The sequence below is a fragment of the Branchiostoma lanceolatum genome, chromosome 3 (assembly GCF_035083965.1).
Source record: "Branchiostoma lanceolatum isolate klBraLanc5 chromosome 3, klBraLanc5.hap2, whole genome shotgun sequence".
In the NCBI taxonomy this organism is placed as follows: Eukaryota; Metazoa; Chordata; class Leptocardii; order Amphioxiformes; family Branchiostomatidae; genus Branchiostoma; species Branchiostoma lanceolatum.
In genome coordinates this window covers 8134058-8158563 of record NC_089724.1, presented here as the reverse complement: position 1 = coordinate 8158563, position 24506 = coordinate 8134058, and the positions used below count along the sequence as shown (strand labels likewise).

At 40.4% G+C, this 24506-nt stretch overlaps 2 protein-coding genes across 2 annotated transcripts; one reads left to right on the top strand and one right to left on the bottom strand.

The window, feature by feature from the left end:
- Positions 1–318: 318 nt before the first annotated feature.
- On the bottom strand, positions 319–24398 carry LOC136429995 (ruvB-like 2). Its single transcript, XM_066420203.1, has 15 exons — positions 24311–24398; positions 23450–23504; positions 23176–23231; positions 22623–22691; positions 22195–22267; positions 21553–21682; positions 20236–20302; positions 19709–19815; positions 19086–19303; positions 17802–17896; positions 9622–9740; positions 8740–8859; positions 7970–8099; positions 2079–2196; positions 319–1426 (listed from the first exon to the last, which is right to left on the bottom strand). The coding sequence occupies exons 1-15, from the start codon at positions 24320–24322 to the stop codon at positions 1401–1403; spliced, it is 1395 nt and encodes a 464-aa protein (XP_066276300.1). The 5' UTR covers positions 24323–24398; the 3' UTR covers positions 319–1400.
- On the top strand, positions 12593–16313 carry LOC136429994 (leucine-rich repeat-containing protein 4B-like). The gene is made up of 2 exons (XM_066420202.1): positions 12593–12817; positions 13165–16313. Exon 2 carries the CDS (start codon positions 13187–13189, stop codon positions 14660–14662), a length of 1476 nt encoding a protein of 491 aa, XP_066276299.1. The 5' UTR covers positions 12593–12817; positions 13165–13186; the 3' UTR covers positions 14663–16313.
- Positions 24399–24506: the final 108 nt, after the last annotated feature.

Here is a 24506-nt window from a genome sequence, read left to right as displayed (position 1 = left end):
TACTATACATTGTAAGAAGGCAGTCGTCTGTGCAATGGCCTAATGGGTAGAGTGTTCGCCTTGCATACGGTAGGTCGTGTTCGATCCTGGTTGGGAAAGAGTATCATGATGGTAGTTAAACACACATTACTACCAGTGGACTAGCCCCCTGCTGTAGTGATTGCACAAAGTTACATGGCCCAAGGGCTACTGAAATGGAGATGGAGACGCCCTATGCACGGTCTGGTGCGGAAGGACTTTAACTAAAATCTAATTAAAATTACATTTTCTGTTAACAATTCTTTCTACTATAAAATTAATCAAACAAGCAAGAGTCAGTTGATGATAGGATCAAATTTATTATTTCACCCTTCTCCAAATGGATAGTAAATCCATACACATCAGTGTAGTGACAAACAGATTCAGTACAATTCTAAACAGGACGGGAGAAAAAAAACTTAAGCTAGCTACTTCGGTGAAAAAAATATACTCTACTGGAATTTGGAGATAAACTTGCTGCATTCTGAGTGTCCATTTTTTAATGAAGCCTCATTTTATTTCCGTATCTCCTAGATGCACATGCATAAAAATTCAATGTCACCAAATAACACTGTGCAGCCTACAGGACCAATTCAACATAATTTCACTAAGGCAAAATATAAGTTCATTTTGGGTAAGTCCTTATACAAAACGTCTAAAACAACCTACATACACAAAGTATATGTAACATATTGCCCTCTAATTTGACTTAATTGCAATCCACACAAAACTTTAGTACATGTATTTTTGTATACATGTGATATTACGTACAAAAGCAATTCAAACAAAATGTTAGATCCAAAACAAAAACTTGTTTCTACTTTTCTTTGTACTAGTTGAAGATACACGTTTTTGTACAGGTTACTCTTAACAAGTATAGGTTACTCTTAAGAGTACATACACCGTAATGTGTGACTATTTTCTCCCAATGCCCCTTAGAAGTTAGATCCGATAATATTCTAATATTCTGATGCTCTGGGATCATAAAACTGGTACAAAACATTTCCAAAGCAAGACCCTTTGAAACTCAAGGCAAGGTTCTTCAGTGATATTATCTCACAGAGGATGAACTGAATGATCTCAAAGCAAGGTTCTCGAGGACCCACATACACAAACTTTCAGGTAAAGAAAGGGAAATACAGGTTCTTCCCCATGAAATACATGTTCACTTGACATGTTTAATGTCCAAATGTGTGGTAGTGTTACTATGGTAAAGCTAGCTGTCCCATTTCTAAAACAGTTTGTATCCAATTGGAACAGCTCCCAGGGTAGCAGACAGGATCAAAATCAATACAACTCCAATGCAGTAGCTATCTCTTGTCTTGTGGACCATTGGTGGTTGCCATTCCAAAACAGACAGTGTTGAGGCTAGATTGGATGCACTAGGATGTCTCCATCTGTTCTGCTTCTATAGAAACAACAAACACCATCAACACAAGTTATCCATCGGGTGTATTAACCTTTAGCACACTGAAGTAGCCATTTGGCATCCCATTCTCTATTGGTTACAGAGTTAGGCAGCAGGAAGAAGCTTAAGTATTGAGTATCAAAAGTACTATGTAACATATTGCATGCAAAATTTCTGTTCTGGACATTGAAGCTTCCCTTTGACCTCCACGAAAAATGACTGGATTGATCAATTTTGTTAGGTCACAATATGTGGCATAAGGTTCCGGCATTCCCAACCAGTATGAATAGGGCTTTTCTATCTGGCTTTCCTGAGGATGGATTTTGACAAATTTTCCGTCAACTTCGAGGGAATTCGAGTTAGTGAGCTTTGAATTCGGAACATTCCTTGAAATCAATCCTCAGGAAAGCCACATCGAAAAGCCTTCTTCATTCTGGTTGTGAAATGCTGGAGCCTGACGTCACCTATTGTGACCTAACAATTGATTAATCAAATTACTCAGGCGAGTACGCAAGTGGCAAATGGCGACAGAGCTCTAAACTATGTTAAACAACTGAGAGCTTGACTTACATTTATATGGGATATATTTAGTAAAGTATAGTCTAGGCTTTTCAATTATAAGTTTAGCTTCCCTTCGATGTTTCTGACCCACCTGTCATCTCATTGAACATGAACTCCTGCTGGTACTCCTTCAGGAACTGTGTGGAGCGCAGCTCGTCCAGGAACAACGAGTACACCCTCTTAATGTCATCAACACTCACTTCAGTACCCTGGGGGGCAGGAAACATACAACAGTCAACAAACAAACAAACAAACTGATGTCAAAACTTGTGAAGAAGGCAAGCATAGCAGAAGAAGAGCTTTATTGCGCGACAATGGTAACTGGTACAATATATGGCAACTTAATACATTAGAGTTGAACTATTGCTACAAGTTAACAAATACAAAGAATTAATCTTATCTATGACTAACAGTAGAAATAATCTATAGAATTATATAGATTATGAAAGTTCATCTGAGTTGGTATTGTAATTCTTTATTTGTTAACAGTAACATAATTATAGCTATTTTAACGGTCACTAGTCAATCACTAAAATTTCATCGTTGCAAATATTTGATCACTAACATTCGAATTTAGAGACAGTGATGTTTGTTCCCACCATAAAATTAAATGCCGTGAACCCTTTCTCCCCAACCACTAAAATTACCAACAGCAATATTACCTGAACCAAGGACTTGCCTGAACTTACAGTAAATTACATAATTCTGGTAAGTCAATACTTTGAGTTGGAGAACAGTTTATTTCTCATTAAGGCAGGCATAGGTTCTCATCTTCATGTTTGACATTTGGATCTGTCCAAGCTCACTGATTGGTTCTCCTGCTGTGTAGGGCAGCAACTAGTATCCAATCAGTAAGCTTGAACAGATTTTCAAATGTGAATGGCAAATTCATACCAATCAGTCTTCTTGGTGGGGTAGGGCACCCCTTGGGAACAGACTTGTTGAAAAAGATCATGTCCTAGCCACTTCAAGGTCTACCTGTGCTATATAAGCAGGGTTGTCTTCAGCTTTAATTTTTTTCTGTTTGGGAGCCAATTTTGTTGATTTTCGTTCTTAGATCTGTCATTTTAAGCTTACTTTTGTGTATTTCTGTCATGAAGTTCGAGGGTGAAGCCGCCGCCATTGTTCCATTGTTCTAGTTACCTGGGACGCAGACGCCGTATCTTAGACTTAGTGATGTCAGCTCCGACAACTGATACAACCTCCAGCTTGAAGGAGAGAATAATAGACAGACTGTCCCAGTTTGAATCCTACCAGAACAATCCCGCATGGCAGGCTGATCGGATCGCTGAAATTGCAACAAACAATGCCCCCTCCACCCTGGAATCTCTGAAGGAAGTTCGTCAGGAGTTATTTGACAGCATCGAGAGCCTTCCCCACAGCCCTGACGACCTATCTGATGGCAGGTTAGTAAGACGAAACAAGAACTCTACTCAGCGCTTTACTCTTATTAAAGACATTATAGCGTTGTTTAACTTCAGTAATTCCGGAGAGGTCAGTAAAGACTTGAAAGATTGCATTCGCCCTAACCAAGATAATGGATCGTCCAGTCAAAGCTACGAAAGTGACGGTGTGACCCTGGTTAAAAGCAGCACTTCGCGGAAGGGATCCGAATCACTGGATGATAACCGCGATCACAATGTAAGCCTACCGATTCCTGCCAACGTTTGTTTCCTGTGTGGATCAGCGAGCTGTTGTGAATCTGACCCACAGGCACATGTATGCGAACACTGCAAAATGCTCCCTGAGACGGTGAAGTGTCTTGTTGACAGAATCAAGCAGCTGGAATGTCAAGTACATGTAAGAGAAAATGAGACTTGTAATGCACAGGATGATCTGGCTCGTGAAGTTCAAAGGCTTCGGGATGAAAATGCCTCTCTACTACAAATCATCCAGGTCTTATCAAACGAGAGGACTGGTGTAAACAAACCCTCAAACGAGAGTACTGATGTCAACAAACCCTCTCAATGGTGTCATGTAAATGAGGGCCGATCAACACGGCGGCATAACAAACCCACCTGTGCGGATGAAACGATCAGAACCACCAATCGGTTCTCAGTGCTTGATTGCCCTGATGATGTACAGCTGGTCTCCTCAGAGGAATGTGATTCGAGCATAATCGAAGAGGATAACCAGATTGACTTGTACAGGAAACAACAACAGCAGAGATTCTATCAGTCCAAAGCACCGGAAAAAACTGTGATCATTGGTGACTCAATGATCAAACATCTGAAGCCCAACAGGATGTCGAGGGGCAGAAATGTGAAATGCTTCACACATCGCGGAGCACGCATTGAACAGTTGGTTGCCCCGGCCCGCAGAATTGTTTCATCTGAGAACCCACATTCTGTAATCATACATGCTGGTACCAACAATAACCAAGACTCAGTTCAGGCGGTTATTGACAAAACCCACAACCTGACAACAACTCTCCGGGAGACTGGTGCACGGAACATCGCGGTATCCGGCGTCATCTCGCGAGCTGATACCGATCCAGAACGAACACACTTGATCAATCTTGGGCTGGCTGGATTGTGTACTTCTAATGGTATGACTTTTATTGACAACAGCAACATTGGACCTCACTACTTATGCACTGATGGAGTACACTTGAACAATCGGGGAACTATCCAGCTGGCGATGAACTTGATCAGCTTTATCAGGGGTGAGAAGCAACAGAGGATTCGTGTCGGGACGTCCTACTCCGACGCTGTGAGGTCGCCAACAGCAACGACGGTGGATTTTCACGGACGGGGAGCTCCCAGCAGCAGGTGGAAGTTCCGGACAGCGGAGCAGACGAGACTACTGAGGATGGCCGAAAGAATGTGGGACTAAGTACTAAGGGCAACAATTTACCATCTTTGACTAGAAGGCTGCCATCTTTCTTGCTTAGTAATGCTCGATCCCTTTTAAATAAGTTAGAAGACCTTTCTGTTTCTTTGAATGACAATAAGGTAGATATTGCCATCATTTCTGAAACCTGGTTTTCTTATGAGCATCCTCCAGAATGTACACATGTGAATGGCTTTAACCTATTTTCTCGATGTCGTACCGAAGGCCGCGGTGGAGGAGTTGCTATATATGTTAAAGATTCCATACCTACAGAAATCATAAATTTTATTGAAGTACCCATAGAACTTGAGTGTCTGTAGGTACTGGTCAAGCCCTTTTGGCTGCCACGCTCAATTTCTAATATTGCTATTTGTGCAGTTTATAACCCTCCAGCGTCTTCGTACCAGGAAATGTTATGTAAACACATCATAGACAGCATTGATATGGTTAATACTAGATACCCTAATGCGGGAATATGTGTTTTGGGGGATTTTAATAGATGTGATATCAGTAATATTGTCCATGGAACCCAGCTAAATCAGCTTGTAACACAGCCCACCAGGGGAGAAGCCATTCTTGATCTGATTATTACAAATTTAAAGCCCTTTTATCAGGATCCTCGAATCGAGGAACCTTTGGCAATGAGTGATCATAATACGGTAATATGGTCTCCCCATGATCATATACCTATTAATACTAAAACTAGGTCACAATTTCGCCCTTTTAAAGATTCCGAGGTCCGCTCTTTCGGACAATGGATTTCGTCACACCCGTGGACAGAAGTTTTTGATGCCAACGATATCCAGAGTAAAGTTAATACTTTCTATCAAACTCTTCAAAGGAGAATAGACCTCCATTTTCCTATGAAATCTGTTGTTAAGCACAATTCAGACAAAGAATGGGTTACCCCTCAAATTAAATCTCTTATCAAGAGAAGACAACAAGCTTTTCATTCCCGTAATATGATATTATATAGAAAGCTAAGGAACCGTGTGAACCGATTGTGTACGAAGGCAAGGAAAAGACATTATGTTCATAAGATACATGTTTTAAAGAAGGAGAATCCAGCAAGATGGCACATGTCTATACGAAACATTCTTAATGTCCGCCGTAATGTATCAGTGTCTGTTCCCAGCAGTTCACCTCTAACTGACAAAGAGATCGCTGCTGCGATCAATCGCCACTTTTCAGACATTGTGAACCAACTTCCATGTCTTGATTTCGAATCGTTGCCGTCTTACCTGCCTTCTCCTTCAAAACCGCCGCATATTCATTCGTATGAAGTTTATGAAATTTTGAAACGCCTTGATGCCAGGAAAAGTTGTGGTCCGGATAACATTTCCCCCAAAATCGTCAAAACGTTTGCTGTTGAATTAAGTGACATTCTTGCCCATCTTTTCAATTGCTCTTTGGAGGAGGGGCGTGTCCCCAAACAATGGAAGGAGGCTGTTATTTCTCCAATTCCAAAGAAAAGCCCAGCATCAGTAGAAAATCTACGACCTATATCACTTACGTCTGTCTTTATAAAAACGTTCGAATCCTTTATTACTAAATGGGTTCTTCAAGACATAGACAAAGTTTTGGACCCCAACCAATATGGCAGCAGAAAGGGGCGCTCATCAGTTCACTACTTGATAAATTTGATCGACTCTATTCTTCGTGACGCTGAAACCCCCAAAACTGTTCAGACTGTTCTGTTAACTGATTTTAGCAAGGCGTACGATAGAATCGATCATACTCTACTAATCCGTAAACTGTTGACTTGTGGTGTACGCACTTCAATCTTACCATGGATTTGTAGTTTTCTTAATGACCGTACACAGTGTGTTCGGTACCGAGGTGTAACATCGTTTTGGGAGAAAATTGCATCAGGAGTTCCACAAGGTACAAAATTAGGGCCTGTCCTCTTTTTAGTATATGTAAATGATGCGATGCAATTTTTTCTTAACAGATGGAAGTATGTAGATGATCTAACGGTAAAAGAAAGTAGACTTTTCAGTGAACAATCTTCTATGCAGACAGCAATTAACCAACTGGACACATGGTCATCACAAAATTGTATGTCATTGAATGAAGATAAGTGTAAATTAATTTGTATCACTTTCATGAAGGATCCTACCCCTTCCCCTGTAATGTTACTGAATGGCAAAGCCATTCAGTACACTGAGGATGCCTGTATTTTGGGTGTTTGGATTTCTGCCGACATGAAATGGGGAAAACATGTCACAACAATCATAAAAAAAGCAAGCTCGCGCCTTTTCTGGCTTAAAAAGCTAAAACGCTCTGGTGTCTGCACTGAAGATCTTTGCGAAATTTATTTACTATATGTCCGACCAGTCATAGAATATGCAGTCCCAGTATGGCACGCAGGTCTAACCACTCTACAATCCCACCAACTTGAACGCATTCAAAAACGTGCCCTCAGAATCATACTTGGCAATAATTATACTTCCTATGCTGACGCACTTTCAACTTTTAACCTCTGCACTTTAAAAGCAAGAAGGGAATCACTCTGTCTTAAGTTTGCAAAATCTCTGATGAATTCACCAACGTTTCGACCCTGGCTACCCCCCACCCGCAATAAAGTTCACAATATGGACTTAAAAGGGGGTTTCCAGCTTAGCATACCCTTTATAAGATCTGACAGGTACAGGAACAGTGCCATTCCGTACTTGTCAAAACTCCTGAACAGCGTATTGTAACTTATACCTATTGTGTAATCACCCTACTACCGTTTCTACATATCCTTGTTGTTCAGTTTTGGTTAGGTTTGTAAATATTGATGATATTTTGTACAGTTGTGTATTCCCTGAAACTGCGTAATTCAGCCTTTTTACTTTGTATCATTAGGCTGCAATGTTGTTTTAGCTCTGTATGAATTTGCGAATAAAACCATTTATATTTTCAAGTTAACCTTTATTGCTGTATTATTTGTCATTATTTGATATTTTAAAATGTTGCTTTGTATTTATATGTTAGAGGTTTTACCCCCCAGAAATCTTTGAAAAACGCCACCAGGCGACATATATTTCTGGTAAAACAAATAAACAAACAAACAAACAAACAAGCAAATTTCCATCCTAGGACGGAGGAACGGGTCCTGCAGACAGCCCTGTGCGCGAGACAAAAATCCCAGGAGGAGACAAGTACCTTTCTCTTGCGACAGACCAGGTTGGCTGCCGTGATGAGTTGGATGGAGTAGCGGAGGGACGTCTCCATGCCGATCTTGGTGAGGATGGTGGTGGCATCATCGCTCATCTCCACATCCTCCTCCTCACACCTGTGGAGAAGAAGTGGATTTAAACCTTAAGCATACTTCGAGATGCATCTGTTGTCAACTTCAGACAATGGATGACTATATCTGGGACAAAGGGATTTAACTGTGCTCTTTTTCTTTAAATCTAAGAATTTATACATTGTGAAGACTGAAGACACCTCGTGAATGTTAAGTCATTGTAAGGGAATTTTTTAGATCATGGTCTTCCTTAGGTTATTAGTAAGGTCTGTCATCCTGAGCATTCTACATTGCTGATACATAATGAGATTTTAAGGTCAGAATTTAAATGTTCCAAGAAAAGTTTTAGTGGCAAACATATTTTCCCAGACTTTATCCTAGCTTATAAAGTAAAAAGGCAGTCCCATAGCCTTTTTGAGGCTGATGGGGTAGTTATCCACTGTGCTATTGGATTCCATGATATTGGAAGGTGGAGCCCATCTCTCGTCTTCCACTGTCTTTTACTGCCCAACCAAAGTCTGGTACCCATTTTTACAACTGGGCGGAGTGAGGAAAGTTGTACCCAATGGCACAACATCGGTGACAATTGTCACACAGGACCTCTGAGTTCTGGGCCAAACACCCTAATCAGTTATGTCAACACAACGTACTAAAATTACTAATGGGAAGTTTTTTTTCTCCCTACCTGATGGTGAGGATCTGTCTGATTTCCTTCTCGGAGTACGGTGAGGTGGACACGATGAGCAGTCTGTCCAGCAGGTCGATGGGGATCCCGTGGGGGGACTTGTAGTTGGTGCCGCGAATCCTACAGGGTACAGACATGTCATGTTAGAAAGAAAAAGTAACAAAACTAATTTTGAAAATAATCTTCTGAAGTTCTCTGGCTATCTGGAATGGATAACAGTGCTGTGGCACAATTGACATGTTAAGAAGTTACACAGTATTGGTAAGTCCAGAATAGGCCCAGATGACTGCTAATAAGTACTACCGTATAGTTGTACAGACTTCTCAATTAAAATTCCATAAAGAAGTCTCTAGCATTTGGCAAATAACAAAGCCTTGCAGTACAGGCGCAGAAGCAGGCTACTAATAGTCAAAATGCCCGTCCCACAGCAGAAAAATTGAGAGTCTGCAAGCTCTAAATGACATTCCTGGCAGTAATGTGCCCAGATTTCTCTCGATCATTGCGCAATTTCGCTAGACCAGCCGATGTTCACAGTGCAATGTGATGGGGTAAATTTTCAGGAGAAAAATATGTGTCTATGGTGATCAACAAAGGTCATAGCTTGTTGACTGTGTGACAGGCTTATAGTAGAGAGATTTTGTCAAATACCTAGACACAATGTACAGCTGAGTAGTATGACTGCAGCTACTTGATATTATGCAAAATAACTAATGCTACAAATTTGAAATATAGTGTGATATAAGAATGATATCATTGAGCAATTTACCTGGTAGGTTTTCAAACATGATTTTGGCAAACAACTATACAAATCTGAAAGAGAGATACATTGTATAGTTAAGCAGTATGATATAAGCATGGATTTACTGAGTGCTTTACATGTACCTGGTGATGCCCCTGTTTGTGGCCATGATGAGGATGGGAGCCATGTCATTCTCTAGGGCACGGTTCAGGAAGGAGAAACACTCGATATCCAACATGTGGACCTCGTCTATGAACAACACCTGCAAACACAGAAGTACACAGTGTTGGCACATGCCTAACATTACTATTATCCAGACCAGACCTGTCTCCAGCACCTGTCCTTCCATCCTGGGATGGAAATTTGCTTGCTGGGACAGACAGAAATTTCACCAGATCCGTCAAAAAAAAATTGAACTCCATGACATGAAAATGATGAAAATGTAGTTTTGTAAGCTTAGAATGACAGATTTAAAAACAGAAATTAATAGTATGCATATAAATGGGCTACCAAACAATGAGTAGGACAGAAAAAAAATTGGAGCTGGAGACAGCCCTGATACAGGTACAAATGTAGATGTACATGTTATAGGCATATCTCATTGTAGGAAAGAAACATATATGCTAATGCAACAAAAACTTGAATAAGTCAACAGTTGTGTAACATAGATTTGCTTGACTGCAAATGCATTTAAGTTCAACAAAGTGATTTAATTTTGCAGTAGGGAGAAAATGGAGTGTTTGTGGTGGTTTTTCAGAGTTCGCAGAACAAGTATTTTAAGTGGTTTTAATTTTGTAATGAAAAGGCCATCTGGAAAACAGCGACCACTACACAACCGTGAACGTAAATGCAGTATATGACAGTGCTGTTGATGGACTGCTAGACTCAAAGCTCAAATATTGCCTCCTGAGATTGAATTGTCAAGTTCATACATACATCATTACAACTATGAGTTACTTAAAATTACAGAAATGTTCGCGGGGATTTAATTTCGCAGTAGGGAGAAAATGGAGTGTTCGCGGTGGTTTTCAGTTTGCATTTGAAACAATAATAGTGCTAAAGTCACACAATGGAATGGCTTTTCGCAGTGGTTTTAAGTTTGCAGTTAAGAGTTCACCACAAACATTAAACTACCACATTTCTGTATTTACAGTATATTACTTCTATGTCTTGGCTGTCACAAGCAATGAATGGCTCTAACAACAGGTGTATTTTACATATCTTAGATCTATAATTTGTTTGCTTTAATATTATCACCTAAGTATATAAATAATTTGCCTCCCGACGGTCCCTAAAATAATATCACTAACATTTTGACAAAGCCTCTCCCCTTTTCCTATTCTTATGAACTTTTCTAAACCTAAAGAAATCTACAGGTGTTAGAAGCATGTGTCTAGAAAGGGCAGAGTAGCAGACATCGGAATCCTGCCATTGCACCTGACTTACAGAGTTGATCCTTACACCAGTGCTGCGTACCTAAACACCTGACCTGAACTGGACTTCTAAAAACATTGAGGTTCAAGTCCAAAAAAAACCAAAACATCTGCAAACAAATCTGGACTTGCCAAAAAAATTGCTTTCTAATTTCTCCTTTTAGCATCTTAAACCTTCCTTAGATCATGAAATTTCCAAAAACATTGCAGTTTTTGTGTTTAGAACTGAACTTTTGTGTTTACTACTGACTGTATATAATTTTGCATTGTATAGTTTTCAAATTGCATGTTAAATTTATGCCAATATGCAATTTCATATTTAACTGAAAAAAATTATCTTCAGCACACGTATGCCATGGGTTCAGGTCCGGACTTATAAGTCCGGACCAGGTCTGGACTTATAAGTCCGGACCTGAACCTGAGTTTAGGTACACAACACTATGAAAGGGCAGGGTACCAGACATTGTAATCCTGCCGTTGCACCTGACTTACAGACTTGATCCCTCAACAAAACCTGCTATACCCTTTGTACCATATTCACACCCCCTGGGGACTTTGACATGTACAGTCATGAGAAATTAAATCAGCCAAACTTAATCAATTCCAGCCACCTAGTGTGTGCCCCCAGCTGCTGGAGCGAACAATCACAATCAATTAGGAATGCTTCTCAATTGACCAAAATTAATCTAGTCCAGGCAGCTCTATATCAAATTTGTAGTTGGGCCACAGGGATTTTATAATTTGGGTATCAATCCAGCCCTAAGAGATGCATGTAAGTTGTAAGGGTAGTGATACATTTAATGTAATACATGTACATTACAGCATCAGTTTTGACCTTACAGGTAGTAGTAGTAGTAGTCACAATTGAAAATTGTCTGACATAACTCATTCCTAATTTCCAGTAGCAAACAAATTAACTCGGTTCACCAATGTTGCTGACAGCAGTGTTACAGCTCATGCACATACTACACAACTGGTGATGGGTGAATTAGTTATCTTTGCCAAGAACTTAGAAGAACCTGTTATGTTTTCAGGTGGGTACCTGAGTCTTTGTATGTGTGTGTGTATGTGTGTGTGTGTGTGTGTGTGTGTGTCTGTTTGTTAACAGCGTAACTTGCAAAGTCATGGATAGATCTTTATGATATTTGGTTTGTTGGTAGGTGTAGAAAATGAAAAAAAATCAGATTCTGGGTCCACTGGTGGCTTTCCTAGGTCCTAGGCAGCAGAACTTCCAGTTTTTATATCTTGTTTCCCATTGAATTAGCAACAACTGTTAACAAAAGTAGAGGTACATTTACTACTGGTACTTTTTTTCATATCCAAGCTCAAAGCTTTCTTTCGTGCCATCGATAAAAAATGATTTATCAAAATATATAAACTCCTGACCCACATGTATGCTTGTCTCTTGGGAAGAAGAGACCAGTAATGAAAAAGTTGGCACCTTTTCATGGTGATCACTCTGCCTGTCAAAATGTCATGTCAAATTAATACAGACTTAAAATCATCGCACAAATGTGAGAGTGCACATTTTGGCTAAGGGGAAAACATCAGCAAATCTAGTAATCTTACATTACCATCAACCTTCATACAGCGAGCTAATACCAAGAAATACCAACCTGGTTGGAAGCTTATTGCAAAAGAGTGCTTCCAATTTTTCTCTTTGTTCGATTACACAGTCTCCCTGCGTGTGCAATGGTATCACCCGATGTTATTCGTGACTGAAGAATTCTGATTAGTTTTGCTGCAAGCACAATCAGTACCATGAAATAAGCCGACACAATCGGTTCTGTAGAACTCTCACGACCGCCCTGTATCTGAGCAGCGGAGCTTTCTGAGGAAATGTTAAGTGTTTGCACTTTTCTAAAAGACATTCAAGCCTAGACTGAGCAACAGTGCATCAGAAAAGGTTTGTAACTTTAACTTTACAGTTTTTTGCCACTAATATATTAGATATTGTTTGCGAACAATGCTAGAGCTTGTTGATTAGAGAAAAGAGATTGGCTATTTGTGACATTAGGTAACTAAATGAATTTGGAATCATGCCAGTTCAACTTATTGTCCGGCCGAAAAAAGGTAAAGCAGTCATCTTCAAATGAGAAGCTAACTGTTATTTGTGTTAACAAATGAATCAGTGCTACTAAAATATCACTACTTTAAACCTGTATCTGCAATAATTCCAACCCATTCTTAGTCTGACTGGTTAAGCAGAGGAAAACCACTTATACCTTATATTTGCTGACTTCTACACTACAGTTTAAAACTACGATGTAACCCGATGATACAGCAAGTACCAAGGATGACTAGGCTGTGTGCACTACTGATCTGTTCTACACTCCTGTGTCTGCACACAACATGGGGGTGTCCAGAAGGGTGCGAGTGTCTGGTCAGCATGGTCAACTGTCAGGCCGCAGGGCTGGCCACCGTCCCTAAGGGCCTGCCGGCCGACACTGACCACCTGGACTTCACCGAAAACAACCTCACCTACATCCAAGCAGACACCTTCAAACAGCTCTCACAGGTGCAGCAACTCTACTTGGCTGGGAACGAAATTGTGGGCATCAAATTCCGTGCGTTTTCCATGCTTAAACACTTGAAAATACTCGATCTAAGACACAACAAGTTGACAGAAGTGCGGGAATATTACTTCACTGGGCTGAGCAAGCTTCGTCAGCTGTTTCTTGTGGGCAACACCATCACAGAAGTGGATTCCATGGCGTTTAGCGGACTGTTCAGGATCGAAAAAATCTACCTTGGGAAAAATGAACTGACCACGTTTCCCTGGACTTCCCTCTTCCTGCTACCGATGCTGGAGCAACTGGATCTGACCGAAAACAGGATACAGGTTCTGGATCCAAAGATCCGAAACATGCCTCAAGCCAACGCGTTTTTCCTGCACGACAATCCGTACAAGTGCAACTGTCAAATGAGGTGGTTTGGGGAGTGGCTGAATTCCGGTTTGGTGCCTCAAGGAATGGACGCGTACCGTCATCTGTACAAATGCCACCTTCCCGAAAGTTTGCGCCTGCATAAAATCGCCTCTCTAAAACAGGAAGACTTCTACTGCGCTCCGCCCGTACTAACTGTTTACTCCAAGAAGGTAGTGGTGGAGAACGGGATGCCAGCTTCACTCTGCTGTCACATGACCAGCGGGTCTCCCACGGACGTTCAGTGGCTGACAGCACACAACATCACCATCAGCAGGAATACGTCCCTGGGACGCATACGGACAGAGGGAAACTGCTTACACATCAAATCCGTGATTGACATGGATGTCGGAGAGTACATCTGCACCGTGATAAACCAAGGCGGAAACGTGACGGCATCACTGTCCTTGGACATAGGGCAGCCAAGAACCGAGCAGTATAACATCAACGCAAATAAGACCGAAGAAGAAGAAGAGGAAAGGACTGTTCCTATTGACCGTACGGAGGTCTTCATCCTTTGCGGGTTCAGCTCGTGCTCGTTGGTGTTTGTGGCCATGTACTTGTTCATCAAGTGGCCGAACGTCGGACCGTGTAAGTCCACCACGACCCCTCCCCACCCCCCTGCCATGGCGGCGTTGGTTGCATCCAGTAGCATCACCGGGAATGCTGTGGTGTTGGCTGATACCAAGCCAGACCACAAACAGGGGGGGACAGATGGAGGGGCAAGTAATAAGAAGGTTAGAATAGTGGAGCCAGCAGGGGATGGCGCCTGCTGTCAGGAGACGGCCCCGTCCAAGAACAAGCCTCGCTCCACAAGTCTGGTTTAACGTTCTCCCTGCTGAGCCTAACTCTTTTAACCGTCTCTCCCTGCTACCTTACTCTGTAACCAATAGGGAATTGGGTGCCAAACGGTTACTTCAGAGTGCTAAAGGATAAGAAGTAAAGAAAGTAAGTCATGAAAATCTTTGCAAATTGTAGCGTTAGAAAACTGCTTGCTTACATCGATAGAAAAATAGCCTATGCTCTAAAACAAATACTGTTTGAAGAGTTTTACGATATATTGCAAGTATATACAAAAATATAGGCTTTGTACAATATTCACACTTGTTAGGCAATTTTACGAACAGTCATAATATCTGTTAAAATTGAATATGTAAAGGTTTCAAAAAACACTTTCAGTTCCTTGTATGTTAGCATGCTGCAGTAATACTACAAATGCTGCTAGTGCTTAATCATTAGAATGTCAGAAAGGTTACTCCGTTTAACTTGAGCTCCTCTGATGTGGAGAAAATCCCGTACATTTAATTCACACCCCGTTTCCATGGCAACCTCTAGTGCTTCCTTAAGTCTTTTCATGCCAGGCTTTGAAATGCCACTAATCTGAAGATATAGATAAGTCCTGCATCTTAGCACACTGTGGGATACAGAATGATAGAACCAGCAAATTTGAAACAAGCTCTGGACGGGGTCTGTTTTCTTCTTCAGGGTGCCGGACTGGTGTAGCTATCAAACTGCCTAAAGTTGTAATTTTTGGTTTACATGTAGATTAAGAGAAAAAGGATCAAAATAGCAGCAACAAAAGAACCTTCTCAAACTACATGTAGCCAGCGTAAAGTCTACCAGTAGCATTGGTCCATCAAATTCTTGGCTTTATATTAGTTACTTACACTTCTGATATTTGTAAGGATTGACAAAATTCAATAATAACCTATAATAATTCATGGAGAACTACTAAATCTACATATAGGTCTATCAAATCCCTTTCTGTTTTGTAACAAATGTCAACATTTGACATTTGTATACGGACTACAAAAAAAACTAAATATGACATGCACTACTGTGCCATTGGTGAGTTATATAAAGTTCTAAAAAGGCTGAATAAATGTTTGAAGGTTGATGGTAATCTCTCAACTTTTGCATTTTCGCAGAGGGATCAAAATATTCACTCAAAATACTGTACATCTAAAATATCAATCAAACAATAATTGTATCCTTTGCTAATAGTTCAACTATCCTGAAACTTGAGAACGTGTACTGTAAAGGAATTACAGAGAATACAGTACTTGACAGCCTACAGGCAGAATTACTTGGCATCACAAAGAAGCAACCGTAAAAGTCAAACCTGTATGTAAAGCTACAATGTTAAGGCTTTGAGAAAAAATGTTGTGTTTTCGGTTACCCGACCGACCCTAGCAATAACCTGCCGACCCTAGCCTGTTCTTTTGGCTGACCACTGGCAATGTACATAAAATTTCCTATCTGACATTTGGGTGATGAAAATTCAATACAGAATCCAAGAACTCTTGCATATTTTCTTGCAGACATCCTGTATTTCACACTTTGCTAACAGGGGAAGGCTTTGAACAGTAGGAATGTGTTGTAAACATTGTACTTCTTTGTTCAGTTTATAATTTACTTATTGATATACTTGTGCTTTTACAAATATCTGTATAAATACAATACAATGTTGAAAACACCCGTGCCCTGAGGCTTGATGTTTTACCATGTTATTCTGTACATGTATTTGTTGGTTTGGCTGATATCTTCCTACCTACCAACCCTACTTTTCAAAGTAGTGTAACAGAAAACACAAAATTAATTTTCTTAGGCCTAAGTGCCATGCATTAGTTCAAGATATATGGGATCAGATAACTTAAATACAGGCTCACAGTAAGGCTTTTAAGTGCGCTGGGAGCAGGTTTAGGGGATTGGCTGTTTGCCTTCACTTGTTCAATCCCTAAATCTCACACAGAGAGAGATTTAGCAGAAGTGTAGAGCGGTAATATTTACCGAAAATATCATTCTTTTCTACGAAATTACATGAACAAACTATTAATCAAAAAAGTGTTACGAGAAACTGAGCACAACTTACATGTATATACATATATTGGTTTTAACACGACATATATGGTATTGATGGAGTATGTTTTGGTTGGTCATATGAGTGTGATTTAATAAATTACAGATGTAATCTATGTGTCACCACTGGTGTTTTATAACTGAACAAGCGTTAAGCAGACTTATTTTGTAACTGCAATAATCCTGTGGCCTATGACCAAGAAACGGCTACCATAGCAACTAATAGACTTGTTGTTTCATGCCATAGCTTTTATACACTTTGCAGTAAGTCGGCACTTGCACCAAAAGGTTATTAGTAAGTGTGAATTAGTAGCCGGCTGACGACACCACATCCCTTCTGTCCCTGGAGGCACCACAACAATGATCAGTCTGTACGCCATCATCCCCCGGCAAAATTCATTAACGTCTCGGGCCAAACTAGCTGAATAACCCGTTTCTGACTCTCCAGGAACTCACAGTGAGCATGGAGCACTATCAAGCAACTGAATGGGTTTTGTTGCTTGTGAGTAACTTTTCGTATTTTATATCTTATTACCTGGATGTCTAACCTCTATCAACATAAACATGGATTATTGGAAAACAATGCTTTTACTATCCTTTTCCTTGTTAAATCTGTCATTTTAAGCTTAGAGTTAGAAAAATAACCTTTTCATCAATTTCATGCCAAGAATTTTTATGCCAAGAAATTCAGATTTTTTGGACGGAATGGTGAAAAATTCTTTCGGCCCAACACACAACTTTCCGTCCCGGGACGGAGGGACGGGTCCTGGAGACTTCCCTGCCCTTTACATGTACGTACCTCAAATTTAGTCTCTCAATTCTCATTGCAATTGTTAACTTTAGCAAACCATGTTTCAATATTAACATCAAACTTTAACATTCCTTATGACTGACGAGGAAGACGTGTAAATTGTAACGGGTCCATGTAAAAGTATCAGGCGAAGATCTGGATACACGCTATTAATTCCAGTGGGGTCGCACGGCCTGACCCCTCAGAACTCTCTGCTGTTGTCCAGCCCAGGGGCTCCGTCTCCCCCTAGGTCCTGGGCTCTACCATTCTACTTGTGTCTGGGGAACACCTAACATAACATAAATCACATCACTCACCCCAGGGACGATGTCAGCCTTCCCCTCTTCTCGCCACTCCGCCACTTTGGCATTTATCTGTTCCCTGACTTCACTCTTAATCTCACCAGTGTCACCTGAGGTAAAAGAAAAGGTAAAGGTAGTTCCTTAGCCTTCTTGAGGCTGTAGGGGCAGTGGGTTGTTATCCACGGTATTGGAAGGTGGAGCCCAACCTTCTCCTTTCACTGCTTTTTACCTACCCAACTGTATTTAGGTACCCATTTTACACCTAGGAGAGGGAGGAAAGTCATGTCTTTTCCCAAGGGCATCGGTGACATTAGCCTGGGTGACATCCTAATTTCTACCGGGGCTCCTACACTTGCTACCCTCAAAAAGTGTAGCGAGTGTAGGAGCCCTGGTAGAAATTAGGATGGCACCCAGGCTACGGTGACATGACACAAATCAAAGCTAGGACCTCTGGGTTCTGAGCCAAACACCCTGCCATTGCGCCACACGACCCCTGATAGTAATGGAGGAGTTAGTAAGACTACATTAGATGGCTTAGCTTAAGTTATGAAGTAACTGTCCATCAATTCTCATATTTGATTGACACATTTCATATCAAAAAACCTGCACTGAATACTTGTTTCATAATGCATGCTCTAATGTCAATCTCAACTATTTCAAACAACTCAAAATAATCAAAATCAACATCACGCAAAGTGAGTCTGTTTTCAAGCAATCTTAATTTCTATCTCTGTTTCTCCTCCAGTCACTAAAATGAGTGGACACATGGACACTGACACAGGACAAGCATAATAATGTTAATACACAGAAAATATTTAATCAATATACTACTGTAAATGCAGAAATGTCTGCGGTGGTTTTATGTTCACGGTTTTCGTGGTGAACTCTTAACTGCAGACTTAAAACCACCATGAAAAGCCGTTCCATTGTGTGACTGTAGTGTTACTGTTGTTTCAAACACGAACTCAAAATCACTGCGAACACTCCATTTTCTCCCTACTGCGATATTAAATCCCCGCAAACATTTCTACATTTACAGTACTTTGCCTTGTCACTTGTCAGCCGATAAGCTGCTTAGTTCATTAAAAGTCAGAAAAGGCAAATTTTTATTTTTTATTTATTTTTGTTACATTTTCACATATTAATAAAAACAACAATATGAGAAGAATAGAAAAACATACTATAAGGAACATAAATACCACAGATCCTATGGATACATAAACGTAATATATGTGAGCGGAAATAAAGAGAAAAGGCAAAGTTCCCTTCATATCAGAAGTGACAGATAAGCCACCATACCAGAGAAGAGTGCGAGGAAGCCCTGTGTGCGACTGTTGATGACGTCGATCTCGTGAAGCGTGACGGTGTGGACCACTTCTTTTCTCTTCTGCAGCTCTCCCTCGGGGCACTGCACGAACTTGGTCTGCGGTCCCATGGCGTCGTAATCCCGAGCGCGCGTGAAGGAACGCCCCAGCTTGGTGATCTTGCCCGTGGCTTTGTCAATGGTGATGATGTCACTGTTGGGAGTAAACATCTACTTTGTGAGCTTACTGCTGGAAACAACATACTGCAAATGCAGCAGAAACGTTTGTGGCAGTTTTAAGCATTCACTGCGAAAACTGCGAACTTAAAACCACTGCTAACACTCCATTTTACCCCTACAGCGAAATTAAATGCCCGCAAGCTTAAATGCATTTACCAACTGTTGATACTTCTGAAGAGCTTGTTTACCCCTGCCCAGGTTGCATCTAACTTTTCATGGTTCTCCTGACATTTAGACTATAGCGATGCTGTAGGGGGTGCGTTGCAGTGTAAAATTTCATGGATTTTAGTAAAATTATCTGGAAGTTGGGGAAGAAACACCCTAAATCACATTACGTTACTTACCGTAAGTTATTCAAAAATAATTTTTAGATACGTACCCTGCTGACACTTTCTCCTTGGTGAGAGATTCAATCATCTTGGTACCAAGGTCATAGATGGTCTCCATCTCTGTAGTTTTCAAGGTCAATTTTCCAACCTTGGCTCCCTATTGGCAAGAAGCATAAAAATGAATGTAAATATTGGTAAAATGTTGCATCTGAAGGTAAGAACACGGTGTAAATTTTTCTCACGATTGTTTCTGACTATCAATATCTTTTTTTCTATGCATAGTTATTCAACAATACATTAGTACATTGCACAACACATTTACAGCTTCAGAAATATACACCTGTCAGTTACACATGGTTACAGGAGTCATTCCCACAGTGGTTTTTTTTGGTAGGTTGTGCTCCCTAGTTACATGTAACATTATTGTTACAGGGGCCATTCCCACAGGCTTTTTGGCTAGGGTGTGCTTAACATCTGGTTGTCAATATCACAATGATACATGTACACTATGAGTAATTGACGCTGAAATTCAAGAATGGAAAAGACAAAAACAGATGGCAGGAGTTTGCAAACTTACCGTTCCTGTTGCTGGTCTGTCAATCTGTACCTCCACCACCTCTCCCTCAATTATCTCTGTCTCCTCCCTAAAAACAGACAGGTGTGAGGTTGTACAGACGAAGCCACTTAATTGCACCTCGGATAAACGCACCTTCCATTTAATTGCACCGAATCCCAAGATCCAAAACCGGTTCCCATTCACTGCATTGTTAGTGACTCCGCATATCTGCACCGCGCATGGTCACCAATTCCGGATAACTGCACCAATTTTTCCAAAAATCCTCGACAAGTTAACTGAAAAAGTGCGCTAAAATCAGCAGGCGCGGTACAAATGAGCCGATACCTGCCGGTGTAATACTGTAAAGGCGCAACACCGCCAATATGTTTAAAACTGTTTTGAGTAACAAAAGAAGGCGGTCTCCATTGACAGTTACGTTGATAGGAATCGTATGGGAGGTCCCGGGCGGGTAACCCGTAATCAGTAACCAAGTTTTAGTTTCTATTCCTAGTTTCATGGCGGTACATGATTTACGTAAATCGACAACTGCACTCTACGTAATGTAACACTAATGTTATCCCATGAGTGGCATGACGATGTTTCAGAATGCCTCCCCCGTAACATTCTGTGTGTTGTAATGCGGTAGATCACATGGAAAAATGAAAGAATGCAAAATCAAAACAGGTTCGTGGTCATTTTTTTTTATTTTCAGCAAAGGGTCAACAAATAAAGTTAATAACTGAATAATTTCGACTGTTTTCTTTGTGCTAGTGTTTCTGACTAACTGTACACCCCCTCGCCCATGGTGGTGCGGTCCAGCTGGGCATTTCGCATAATTGCACCAGCCGGATAATTGCACCAAAAACGTTGACAAATGGGTGGTGCAGTTAAGCGGATTCTACTGTATATACATCCAAGTATGTTGACTCTCTGATATTGTGATAAGGCCATGTTGATTTGACTATATGGATGACATCCTCTAGGGACCTCAAAACTGATGCAAACGCGCAAAAAAAAAAGTTCAGAAAAAAAAAGTGTTTTATAATGAAATCTATGTGGTAAGGGAGGATGAACTAAACACACAGAACATTGAATTGATTTTTGTTCTTTAAAAACTTTGGAATTGACTTTGGCATTCTACAACATTAGCATCTGTTTTCTGAAATATTTGTTTTGCAATTTACAGCATGTATTTTCTCTTTTACATTACAGTATGGCCAAAAACTTTTTTGTTTGTTTTTAAAACAGACAGAAATTGATGCGCGTGCAAATGTCATTCATATCCTATCGTTTTACAGGGTGATACATGTGTGTTGTTGTGCAAGATTGCTGTCTTACTTGATTCTGATGCCAATAGACTTGCGGAAGGCCTGAGTGAGAGCCTCTGTCTTACTCATCTCCAGGGAGAAGATCTCACTCCCAGCCATGGCCGTGAAGGGGGTGTCCTGTCCCAGGGCTTGGGCCATACCTGTAGTACATCCACGTAGGGTTGAACTTATCAACTTTCTTTAAATGTTTTATATACCCCTAGAGAAAAATATCATATGAAGCAGGGCTGCAGCTTTATCCCAATCCCATTGATGGAAAGATCCTACAAAAAGTCTTTTTTTTTTGTCACCTTGTACAAACATCTATCAATTTATTGAAATTGGGAATGACGGGAGCTGGCAAGAAACTTGAATAGTACATGTACAAATGTAGCAAATAAGTGGTAAACATAACATGTCTACCCATAGTTTAAGACAAAGAGTAGTGTATTAGAAAAAAATGTTTTCAATGTTTTGCAGAGGCACTAGTCTGACTAAAAATCAAATTCCTAGCAGCCCGTCCAGCTGACCAATTAGCACAATATATCTTGTGAAAAAAGTCTGAAAGTAGAATATAAAAAACACTGTGTATCAGGGATTTGAATGTGTTTGACAAAGTAGATCCAGAAGTTTTCTTACCCCAAGGACATAATTATATAATGTCCTTGCTTACCCATAGCTATTGCTGTCTTCCCCGTTCCTGGCTGTCCACCGATCAGGCAAGCACGACCAGCAATCTTTCCTTCCTATGGAACAAATGATGAAATATGAACTTTACCTTAAATCTGTTTATAATTATGACCAACTGAACACTTATATGTGAGTAGAAAATCTTTGAAAAATGCCAACCAGTATTTGTTGAACATACTGACCTACGACACCTTATGTCCCAAGTACAAATATGTAATCATCGAAGCGTGAAAAATTATAATAGGCACATTAGGCAGTGCACAGACAATAATTCTTTAGATGACAGGAGACACAGAAATTAAAAATTTGTCAATGATTTGATGTTTACTGTCTCCTGGCTTTTTTGTAACTGTAGCAGTACCTCATGTAACATGTACCAAGTGTTTGCATGTGTAACAGCCAGTTACGTACCTTGATCATCTCCAGAATGACCCCAGCTGCCCTACGTGCGGCCAACTGGCCCACCATACCCTGGGACACCTGGTGGAGCACATATCGGAACATAGGTAATTAAATCAAAACTAATACAAGACAATAGATATTTTACAAAAATTGTTTGACTTGACTTGGCAAAGGCCCACTCCAAGAAAATGGCAACAATTTGTGAAAGGAAGAAATAATTAATTGTGTAAAAGCAATATCAAGCCAACAATATTTGTGAAGTTCAAATGAAAGCTCATCTGTGTTGGTAGAGTACATATTGTAAAGTTTTGAACTTTGATCCAACACATCTGAGAAAGGTTGGAGTTCAGACCAAAAATTTATGGTGGGTTCCTTCTTTGTGTTGGATCAAAGCTCAAAACTTTACAGTAAATATTTGTGAAGAAATACAATACCACAGCAACATGATAAACGTGCATCAGCAGCATGTAAGTGTATCTATTTTGTGTGTACTACAAATACAACATTACTAAAAGATATGCTGTGACACTTTGTGGATGTGAAGTAAATGTGCATACATTACCTGTCGTGGTTCCAAGGCATCGTCCAACCCCAGACCACGGATGTGTGAATGCGCACCTGCATGAAAATGTTTGTAATGCCGTAAGCTGGACCAAAATACTGATGCATACATCTCACACAAACTATGTAGAAAGTTCTCCAATACAAAAGATTTTTCAGATGGATTTAATATGATGATGGAAAGGATTGTAAACACTATATAGTCCATAGTAGGGAAACAAGAGGACAAGTAAGAGTTCAACATTAACATTAATTTGAATCTTTATTATACCTACCAATGCGCTCAATTCTTGTCACTTCTCGAACCTCCTGAACTTTAGCTGCTGCTTCCTGTTAACAGTTAAACATGTCTTGCTTCATACATTCATATTGTTAAATGTCTTTTAACACATAACAATCACATAGAAAGCTATTGATGCTATTGTATGAGTGGACAGGTTGAACATTCTACATGAGCCGTTCAAAATTTATTTTCCTTAGCCTACATAAAGGAAAAACCTCTGGGTACAGTTGTTTTTCTTACTTGTGACTTGAGTTCTCCTAAAAGACTCCTTTTTTTATATTCTTTACCAAATCTGTGGTAGTAAGCTATGCTGCCCCGACGGCTGACTAAGCTATGGGAGAACAGTTAACCAGTTCAAGAATCAACTAGATCGACATTGGAAGGAGCTAATGCACGAACACGGCGGAAGCGAATAGATCAGTCCACAACAGGCGCTGCCTTCCTCGACTGAAGATGGTATAAAGGTATAAAGGAGAGAGTGAAGGAGATTTGCAAGACTACTTATAAGAATAGACACCTCGACACGAGGTAATGAAGATGACATTACCAGTGTCTAGGGAATCGTTACTAAAGACAGTGTCGTAACATTAAACCCTTCTGTCTTCTGCAGGTGGTTTTAGCTCGAAACTACAAAACTGGCGCCACAAGTCGCCCCCCTCCCCACCATGCGGTCCCCGCGCCAACATGCACAAACACTCTCCCAACATAAACTAAGCCATATTACACTTGGATTGGACAATACCATATCTTTATATAGATAAATTTGTATCAAATGGCGAGGAGTAATCTGTTTATTTTACAAGGGACGCCATAGAGGAATAGAAAAATCTAGAAACATCTTTGTAAAACTCACCGACGCCGCCATTTTCTCACAAGTCTCACGGCAACCACTCTCGTTCCCAGACTTTCAGACGAGACGACACGAAAATACGGGAATGTCTATTTTCATATGCACATATGTCAGTTTATATGATAAACATATGACATGAAAAAAACTTAACGATTAATACGTATCGTTTTAGTTGAAATTTGAAATAAGTTTTATCTAT